This window comes from Phyllostomus discolor, chromosome 2 (assembly GCF_004126475.2).
Source record: "Phyllostomus discolor isolate MPI-MPIP mPhyDis1 chromosome 2, mPhyDis1.pri.v3, whole genome shotgun sequence".
NCBI classification, from domain to species: domain Eukaryota; kingdom Metazoa; phylum Chordata; class Mammalia; order Chiroptera; family Phyllostomidae; genus Phyllostomus; species Phyllostomus discolor.
Window position 1 is genome coordinate 212,469,367 of NC_040904.2, and position 9,726 is coordinate 212,479,092.

Consider the following 9,726-nt stretch of genomic DNA (forward strand, 5'->3'; position numbering starts at 1 on the left):
TGTGTCTGGGGAGGGGCGGGGGAGAACACCCCAGACCACCCTCCTCCACTGGATCGGAGACGTCCTGTGTGACCTGTGCCCGTCCCCTCATCTGCGAAGAGGTGGCCACGACGGCACCTGTGACGGGTACCAATTCCCCAGTCAGAAAGAGCTGACGCCACACCTTGTCCTGGGGGCTTTAATGTTTGTGACAAAGTTCTAGTAAACACACACCCTCCCCGCAGCCCTGCACCCGCTCTGGGGCAGGGAGGCAGGGTGGACTCTGTCCCGTGCCGACACACACACCCCTCTGCCCAGTGCAGGCAGAACCCTGCTCCGTGCAGAAGTACAAGCAGCAGCCGGAGCCAGGGCCGCTGGGGTGGAGGGCGGAGCCAGTTCCACCAGGAGCTGACCACGAGGGACGGGCCGTGCAGACCCTGGCCCTGTCACGGTGGGGGAGGGGGGCCTTGCGGCAGGCGGTGGTGAGGCAGGCATCCCAGGCCGGAGGAGGGAGGTCCCAGCACCCACTGAGCACCAGGGCCGGGGCGCCCTCTGGGCCCGGGCGGGGGCGGGGGTCTCCGGGAGCTGTGGTCATGCCTCGTGGGCTGTCTCTGGGAAGAAGATCTCGCGGCATCGCTGCACTGTGTCCTGAGGGGAGACCACGCTGTGGCCCACAGTCCGGGGGTCGGCGTAGATCTCAAAGTCGTTCCCGCCCTGCGCACAGAGACAGAGAAGGTGGCGCCTGGACAAGGCTCCCGGCGTTGGGGACCCGCACCCACCCTGACATGGGGTCTCCTCCCGCACTGGCTCCTGCAGCGCTGCCCCCCCTGGAGGGCCCCTCAGAACACCCAGGAAGCTGCCCTCTGCCCTTACCAGGTCTGCCCTGACTTGTTATGTGACCTGGGGCCAGGGTCCAGCCAGCTCTGGGTCCCAGCCTTCCAATTTGCATAACGGGCTGGTCAGCACGGGCTGTTCTCGGGGAGTCCCCCAAGGTCTGCTCTGTCACCCCGTGTCCTGGCCTTGACCTGGGGGGGGGGTGACATGGAGTGGGAGGGGCCTCGGCTGAGCCACACTCACGGGACTGGTCTCGTTCCCGAAGAAATGGATGGTGTCGAAGCTGTCCTGGCCCAGGCTGTCCAGGCAGTAGCGTTTGTCCCAGCCCTCAGGGAAGACGTCGAAGCTGATCATGCCTCCTGCAGGGGCGGGGCGGGGCGGGCGAAGCCCGCAGAGGGGTAGCTGGAGGGTGAGCCTGGCTCAGGCTCCTCATCTGTTACTTCATTCCACCGCCCCGAGAGCCTCCTGCTGTCCAGGCGCAGGGCGTGGGACAGACACACTTGGGGTCCTTGTGTCGGTTTTGATCCAGGGGTGGTGGTGGGTGGCGGGGAGCTCTCTAGCCAGCATGGTAGGGGCGACCTCTCTGAGGAGGTGACACTGAGCTGAGATGTAAGCCAGCAGGGTGGTGGCTGGGGAGCAAGGGCAGCCCCCAGGGGAGGTGAGAGCATGGAGTGTAACAGGCCTGTTCTTCTGTAAGGGCCCCCCCTGGCCACTGTGGGGACGGGTCAAAGGTGAGGAGGAGGCAGCGGGAGGCCAGCCGCATGAGTTAGCCAGACGGAGCCCCAGCCGAGGCTGTTGGTAGGGGAGGTGTGGGCAGGGGGCACATTCCAGATGGATTCCGGACAGAGGGCTCCAGAACTTGCTAGCAGACTGGACTTGGGAAGGGGTGAGGGAGAAACCTCAAAGGAGGCGCTTGCTCGTTTTTGCCTTGCGCACCTGGGTGGGGGCTGCCGACTGGGCTTGGGTGCCGAGGAGTGGGAGGCGGTAGCACACAGAGCCCCTGGCTGTTCGGGCTGCGCCTGCCCCTGCTCTGCCTGGGGGACGGGGGTGGGGTCGGAGTGCAGCGAGGCTCCAGGGCCGGGCCCCTCGGGCCCCATGTGGGTGGACGTACCTCGGGAGAACCTCAGCCCTTTGCCGGCAAACTCAGTTTTCAGGGCTTCCACGAACTTCTCCCGGATCCTCTCCTTCTGGAGGAAGGAAGAGAGCAGACCAGGGCTCAGAGTGCCGCTGCGAGCCAGGCCCTGTGCGGGGCGCACAGCTCCTGCGAACTCCCTGAGTCCCCCAGGTGGACGCATGACCCCTCTTGACCCACGGGAAACCGTGGCTCTGACAGCAGATGTGCGTGAGGAGCAGAGAGCACGTGAAGGCCTGCGAACAAGCGGCAGTGGGTGCTCAGAGAGAGGTCAGCAGGATGCGGGGCACGAACATAGCACCAGCCAGGCAACGTTCATCTGCTGAGCGCCCCTGGGTGCAGTGGACTGGCCTGGGCTGGGGGGAGGGAGGGCAGCAGTGCCCAGGAAGCCCCCGCCCCCGGGGCAGCATATCTACAAACGTGCAGTCAGGGGGCTTTCACTCACCAGCCGGAGGGCCCCCAGCCTGGCCCCGCTGGGAGCACAGAGGGGAACAGCCATGCCGAGCCCGGAGGGGTGACCATACTAATGGGGGGTGGGGGGGGCAGGGGCAGCACCACAGGAACGGCCAGCTCCCTCAGCCCAGGCTCGCTGCGGCCGAGGGACGGAGGCGGGCTGTCCCCGTGTGGCCCCAGCAGCTCAGCAGATTGGTCAGCTCACAGGGAGCCTGGAGGCCCGGTGTGGAGAGTTAGGACACATCCTGGGGGACCAAAAGCCACCAGGGACTTCAGAGCACAGGAGTGGAGTGCCTTACTGTGCCTGTCAGCAGAGCCTTGGGTGGGGCTGGAACAGGGCGGGGGGCAGGTGATGGCCGGCGCTCTGCAGCCTAGAAGCGGTCCGGGGAGGACACGAGCCGTAGGGCCTGCCATGGCCCAGGCTCCAGGCCCAGCCGCTGTGCGTCCTGGCCGTGTGACCACGGGCAAGTCGCCCGACTGGTACAAACGAGTGTTCCCAAATGGCTCCAGGTGGCTGGACCTGCTGTCCCTGGAGAACCAGCCCCATGTGCCAAGTCCAGTCTCAGCAGGGACTAGCACTGTGACCTCTGGCCTCAGCACCTCATCTAAGGAAGGGGACTGCCTGCCTGTCCCCGGGGTCTGGACCGGAGAGTCCAGAGGGACCAAAGGAGAACAGAGCGTTTATTTACGTCAGGCCTGCCCGGCCCAGGGCGCGCAGGAGGCCCAGCAGCCCACACCCCACGGCAGCACCAGGGGCAGGTGAACAGGAGCCAAAGAGACGAGAGGAGACCCCCCTCGGGGCTGTGGGGAGAGTGGGCGCCGCCAGCCCTCCATCCTGCCCAGTCCTCGGTATGCCCTGCAAGGTGGAGACTGTGACCACCCCCACTTTGAAGATGAGAAAACACGCCCTGGCTCGTGTTGGCTAAGCATCGATCGGCCTGTGAACTGAAAGGTCACTGGTTTGAGTCCTGGTCAAGGGCACACGCCTGGGTTTCGGGCCAGGTCCCGGGCTGGGGGTGTGCAAAGAAACTGATCAATGTTTCTCTTTCTCCCTCCCATCCCCTCTCTCTGAAAAATAAAATCCTAAACAAAAAAAAAAAAAAAAGAGAAAACAGAGGCATACAGTAGTGAAGTCGCTTTTCCAGGTGACTGACTCGTCGCGCAGACGGTGGAGCTGGGCCTGGAAGCCTGCGTGGCCCGAGAGGGGGCTTGTGCGCGGGAGCCATTCTCTGCCCACGGTCAATCCTAACTGCGCCCACGCCCACGGGGAAAGTCTCCCTGCGAGTGGGGCACTGTCTCCGCCAAGCCTCTGGACAGAGAGTGGGGGTGGGGTTTGCTGAGCTGGGAGGCTTCCCTGAGAGTCCCCGCCCACCCTCAGGGAAACTTGTCTCAAGTTCAAATCTTTGCTCTGCAACCAGTTCCCTATGTGACCCTCAACAGGTCGCTTGCCCTCTCTGGACCTCAGTTTCCTCATTCATAAAATGGGGATAATACCACCTATTTCATTCACTCACAGAGTGTTTCTTGAGCCCTTGCTATGCGCCGGGCATGTGCTGGGCACAGGGGACTGGGCAGCGAACAGCACAGACACCCTGGCCCTGAAGGAGCTTACAGCTTCGGTGGGGCGCCAGGCAACAGCCAGGGTTTTTTAAAAGCCAAGCGGGGGATCCGGTGCTGACAGGGTGGCGAGGGCTGCTTGGGGAGACATCCGACAGAGTCGGAGGTGCAAGGGGGCACAGTGTTAAATGTCATGCTCGGGGAAGGCCCCGCTGAGAAGGTGACGTCTGAGCAGGTGTGAGGGAGGTGAGGACGAGCCGCGTCTGGGGGCACAGCCCTGGGGCGGGAGACCGCCTGCAGTCTTACGGTCAGCAGAGGGCACGTGGCCGGGGCAGAGGGCGTAAGGGGGACAGCAGACTTGAGGTCAGAGAGGCCGGGGACGGGCCAGCGTGAAAAGGCTCGGATGGATGGACTCGCTCCGTCCGTGGAAGGAAGCAGGGCGTGAGGTTTGGCAGGGGCGGCACACAAAGGACCTTGGGAAGTCCTAAGCACAGGTGCGGAGAGAAGGCCGAACAGGTGGGCCTGAGCCAGGCAGACAGACCCTGAGGACACCACGGGAGGAGGCTGGGACATTGTCCGGTTGGCAAGGGGGCCACGGAGGACCGTGAGCAGAGAGGAGACGGGACGGATGTGCTTTACAAGGTTCTCAACAGCGCCGCTGGAGAGCGGACTGGTTTCACCGCGTGTGGGGAGGGGAGTGCCGGGGGAGACATAGGCGGACAGACTGGAGACCAACTCCAGAGGCTGAACCAGCAGGAGTGACTGCTGGACCCCGTGTGGGTGGGGGGGCGTAGAGGGTGCCTGAGGTGTGAGTTTGCATAAGCAGGTGGCTGGTGGTGTCGGCCGTCAGAGGAGGGAGCACAGCAGGGTTGGAAAGACACACGCATGCCCACAGCCGGCACGTGGTAGGTGTCCAGAAGGGTATCAGTTCTATCGGAACACCCCACTCCCAACCCATTTCACTGACGAGAAAATAGAGGCTCAGAGAGGTTGAGTAACTGAGGTCCTGCAGCCTAAGGTGGCACCTTGTCCAGTTCAGAGAACTCGATTCGCTCTTCCAGGGTGCAGCTCCGGCCGATGGGCGAGATGTTCAGCATGCCATTCCGAAACTCGATGAAGGTTCCACTGGTGGTGATGGGGGTGGGAGCCACAGAGAAAGAGACAAAGGCCCTGAGTTCAATCCAGGCCCTGAAGTCCATCTGGACTGCCCAGGGGAAAAGAGTCCACCCTCAGTAAGTCACAGCTGGAGCACCTCCAGGTCCCACCAGAGACCCGCCCTTTGCTCCTCAGGCCCAGAGCGGGGAGGAGGGGCTGGACACAGGCCGGGCAGGGTCTCACCGCTTCTTGGGCAGCCTGAGCAGGGCCATGTAGCGGAGGCAGAAGTTGATCAAGTCCTGCAGCAGCTCCTCCCCGAGGTGGTTCTGGATGGTCTGGGCACGGAACGCAGGGCTGAGAGGGGCAGGTGTGGCAGCCCTCCCCACACCCAGGACAGAGGGCACCACAGGCTGCCACACTCACGGTGGAAAAGTGTCCCTGGGCTAAGGGCCTGGGGCGACACTGACCTGCTTGGAGAGCAGTCGTCCATGCTTGTACTGCACCGTCCCGTTCTCAGCAAACACGTAATCAAACTTCTCGATGACTTCAGGGACACGGAGAGGCCAGGGCAGAAAGAGAGAGCGTGAGACCAGGTGCCCAGAGCCAAGGAGACGAGGAGTGACTGGAGTGGGCAGGAGCGGGGAGGCGCAGGGAACACAGCCAGAGGCTGTCCCACGGTCCAGGTGGGAGGCGATCGACAGTGGGGCCGTGGGGATGGAGACATGGGCACACAGGGAGACACTTCTGGACTGGCTGATGAACAAGGACAAGGAGGTGGGGAAAAGGGAAGCTCAAGGAAGTTTCTGGTCTGAGGAGCTGGAGTATGTGCCTGAGCTACGATCAGGAACTCGGCTGAGAACAGGGGGTTCTGGGGCCAAACACTCCCTGGGTGACTTCAGAATTCTCCTCTGTAAAATGGATAATCATACACCCTGAAGCACAGTTGTGAGGGTTAACTGAAAGGAAGTTAATGCATGGTCATTTTCAAGAAATGGTAGCCATTATTGGTTAGGCCCATTTTAAAGATGAGGAAACTGAGATCCAGCACAGAGAACTAAGGATGTAAACTACATAAGGGCAGTATTCTGCTTCTGTTCCTTGCTGGCTCTGGCTAGTGTGGCTTAGTGGATTGATCCCGGAACTGCAAACCAAAAGGTCACTGGTTCGATTCCCAGTCAGGGCACATGCCTGGGTTGTGGGCCAGGTCCCCAGTTGTGGGTGTGCAAGAGACAACCGATCACCACCTCTCACACCGATGTTTCTTTCCCTCTCTTCTTCCCTTCTCCTCTCTCTAAAAATAAATAAATAAAATCTTTAAACAAAAACAGTGCCTGGCACACGGTAGGTGCTCACTAAGTGGTTGCTGAACCAGTGAGGGAAACATCTGGCCGTTTCTTCTACTTCCTTTGCCCCACAGAGGCAGGGCTGGGTCTTTGAAGGCACATTGATCCGGGGATCTCCCCGACTCCCGCCCCCAAGCCCACCGTGGGCCTGGCTCTGGCCAGCTCCTCCTACCTTCATCCCCCTCTCCCAGCTGCTCAGCAATCTTAGAGTAGTCGGAGCCGCCCACCACACCGATCTGCACCCTACTTCGCAGCTTCTGCAGGAAGGCAGCCACCTCAGGGTCAATTTTCTGCAGCAGGGTAGAGAAGCAGAGGATCCTGGTTGTCAGCACATCTGGGGCCTCCACTCAGCCCTCACTCAGCGCTCAAAATCCAGGGAGCCCATGTTCTACCTGTATCTGAGGCAGTTCAAGGTTTAGGACATAGATCTTAAAAAAATCAGATGCACTTGGGCCCTGGCTGGTGTAGCTCAGTGGATTGAACACCGACCTGCAAACCCAAGAGTTGCCGGTTCGATTCCCAGTCACAGCACATACCTGGGTTTTGGGCCAGGTCCCAAGTAGGGGGCACATGAGAGGCAACTATGTGTTGATGTTTCTCTCTCTCTTTCTCCCTCCCTTCCCCTCTCTCTAAAAGTAAATAAATAAAATCTAAAACAAACAAAACAACCAAAATCAGATACACTGGGTTCAAACTCTGGCTCAAGACCCTCAATAGCTGGATGACCTTGAGCAAATGGCTTTGCCTTTCTTTGTCCAATCTATAAAATGGGATCACAGCAACAACACTTGCAGGGGGTCCCTGCTGGGAAGTGCTGAGACATGACCAATGAACTGGTGATGATTACACGAAAAGATTCCCAACCCAGGAAATGTAAACTAATGAGTTATAATCCCTGTTTTCAAACATTCAGATATTCAAAGCTGACAATATCAAGAGTGGACAACGATACGGGGGGACAGGCACTTTCAAACGCTGCTGGGGAGAGTGCAAACTGGCCATTTTGGAGGGTAATTTGGCGAAATCTACTAAAACTTAAAATGCACGTGTCCTGTCACCCGGCACTTCCACTCCTCTTGCCCATGCGGACACAGAGGATCACAGGGGTTTATAATGGTGGCAGATTTCAAGCGACTTACGTGCTCATCAATCACAAGATGGCACACACCTGCTCTGACATATCATACTGCGGTTACAGAGAGTCAGTCGGGCCTGTGCTTCCAACAGGGAGAGTGCTCAGACCTGCTGATCGTCAGAGACAAGTTGCAGGAAGACACGCACAGTATGATGTACGATACCACTTATTTTTTAAGAAGCCTCATAAAACAACACTTAATGTTTCCTCTGGGCAAACGGAGACCCACATAAAAGTCTGGGAGGAAGCCACACAGCAGGTAGCCAGGTTGCCCAGGGGAGGGGGCTGGATCCTGACCCAGCAAGTGGAGAATTAGCCTTCTCTGTTGTTTTCATTTATTACAAGAGAATGCATTTTTAATTATACAAATATTCATAAACTATAATTGTATAATTACAAATAAACTTTTGCCCTGGTTAGTGTGGCCCAAGGGTCGCGGGTTTGATTCCCAGTAAGGGCACATGCCTGGGTTGCGGTCCCCGGTTGGGGGCATTTGAGAGGCAACTGATTGATATTTCTCTTGCACATCAATGTTTCTCTCTTTCTCCCTCCCTTTCCCTCTCTTTAAAATAAATAAATAAGATCTTAAAATTTAACTTCCAGAAAGCACTAAGGACAGGGCCTGGCAACGACACCGGTGGGCAGCACTAACCACACTGTTCTCCTACAGGCTGTTGGGCCAGAGAGGCAGAGCCGGAAGAAAGGGGCTGTTCCTGGACCCTGCCACTCCCCCTCCACTGTCATCTCTCTCCCACCCCAGAGGACTGGGGAGCTGCTGGATGGCAGGAAGGCCTGATTCCTCCATGTATCCCCAGGACCCTCCCACAGGGAAGAGGACGGGACATGCAGGCCCTAACAGCGGACGCTAAGACCTGTGTTTCCATCAGCCTCTGCCCTGTGACCCAGCCCCACCGGCTCCCCACGCTTGGAGATCCCTCGGTTGGTCCTTGTGGCCCCAGACTGGAGGGCGGAGTAACAGGCAGGGCAGGCAAGAAAGACGCCTGTTTATCCAAGCAGCTAGTGAGGAGGAGTCCCTGGCTCATCCAGGGCGAAATCCAAAGGGAGAGAAACAGGGTGTGCAGCAGAGGTTGGAGGATCCACAGGGTGGGATGTCTTCAGAAGGACTGCGCTCCCAGCTAACCACAATATCCCCAGTGTGATCAGGTTAGGCCTGTGAGCTCCCACCTCCAGGTGGGCAGGGCCCATAGCCTACCGAAAAGGTATAGTAAGCTCTCCCTCCTTCCCTCCACGGCTGGGGTGGGAAGTGGGAGAGGGGCTTGAGAAAGTAGACCCAGGCCCAGGCCTGCAAAGGTCGGAATGGATGGTTCTGAAATCCCTTTACCCCCCACCAGATGGCACCTGACACTTGGGTGCGCTCCAAGCCCCATCTGAAGCCCGGGTTCAGACGCCAGCTTCCGGCTACCGGTGCATCCTAGGACTGAACTGCGGTGAGCCCCGGCTGGGGATACGGGGTCTCCGGGAGCCAAACGTTGGCATGGGGAAGCCTGGCAGAGGGTTAGGGAGGGAAGCTTGACCCTCCTTCGCAGCCTCCTCCCTCCAGAATCGACCCAGCCCGGACGCTCGGGGGTTGTGACGTGAGTGATCGGGCGTCCGTCATTCCTAGCGGCGATCAAGAGTGTCAGGGACCCAGTACGGCTGCATCCCGCACTCGGCCTCTGAGGTCCGGGTCACGCCGCTGCAGGCCCCACATTCGGCCTCCGGGTATCTGCGTGACATTCCCGAACCGAGCTTCCGAAGGTCAGGACCCTACCTGGCGAGCTGGCGTGAGGGTTCCGTCCACGTCAAACAGGCAGAGCACACGCTCCTTCCTGCGGGCGCCCTCAGTGGTCACAGCCATGGCTGCAGCTCCGCGCGCCCGGCAGAGTCGCGGGATGTGGCTGCCGGGATCGCGCGGCACAGGCAAAATAGGGCGGGGCTGGGAGGGGCGGGGTCGGCAGCCTCGCCGGTTGCGCCAAACTCTAAAGGGGCGTGTCCGGGGCGTGGTCTAGGCTGGAAGTGGGGGCTCGGACGGGGGTATGGGCGGGGCCTGAGCTAACTCGTTAGGATGATTTTGATTGCACTAGGCGGAGAAGGGACGTGAAATGGGGCGGGGCAGAGCCTGGCACAGTCCGATTGTTCCCACCCACTAAGGGGCGGGGCCTGGGCCCGAAGGGGCGTGAGGGGTAGAACCCGGAAGA

At 59.8% G+C, this 9,726-nt stretch overlaps 1 protein-coding gene across 2 annotated transcripts; it reads right to left on the reverse strand.

Moving 5' to 3' along the window:
* Positions 1–162: 162 nt before the first annotated feature.
* Positions 163–9,504, reverse strand: PMM1 (phosphomannomutase 1). Of its 2 annotated transcripts, XM_028532409.2 has the most exons (8): positions 9,300–9,504; positions 6,566–6,683; positions 5,518–5,594; positions 5,294–5,385; positions 4,981–5,080; positions 1,925–2,000; positions 1,057–1,172; positions 163–693 (listed from the first exon to the last, which is right to left on the reverse strand). In XM_028532409.2, exons 1-8 carry the CDS (start codon positions 9,384–9,386, stop codon positions 571–573), a joined length of 789 nt encoding a protein of 262 aa, XP_028388210.1. In that variant the 5' UTR covers positions 9,387–9,504; the 3' UTR covers positions 163–570. The 2 variants fall into 2 exon arrangements, with proteins under 2 accessions (XP_028388210.1, XP_035875571.1); XM_036019678.1 differs by lacking the exons at positions 163–693; positions 1,057–1,172 and adding an exon at positions 1,240–1,442 and having other exon boundaries at positions 9,300–9,469.
* Between the last annotated feature and the right edge of the window lie 222 nt (positions 9,505–9,726).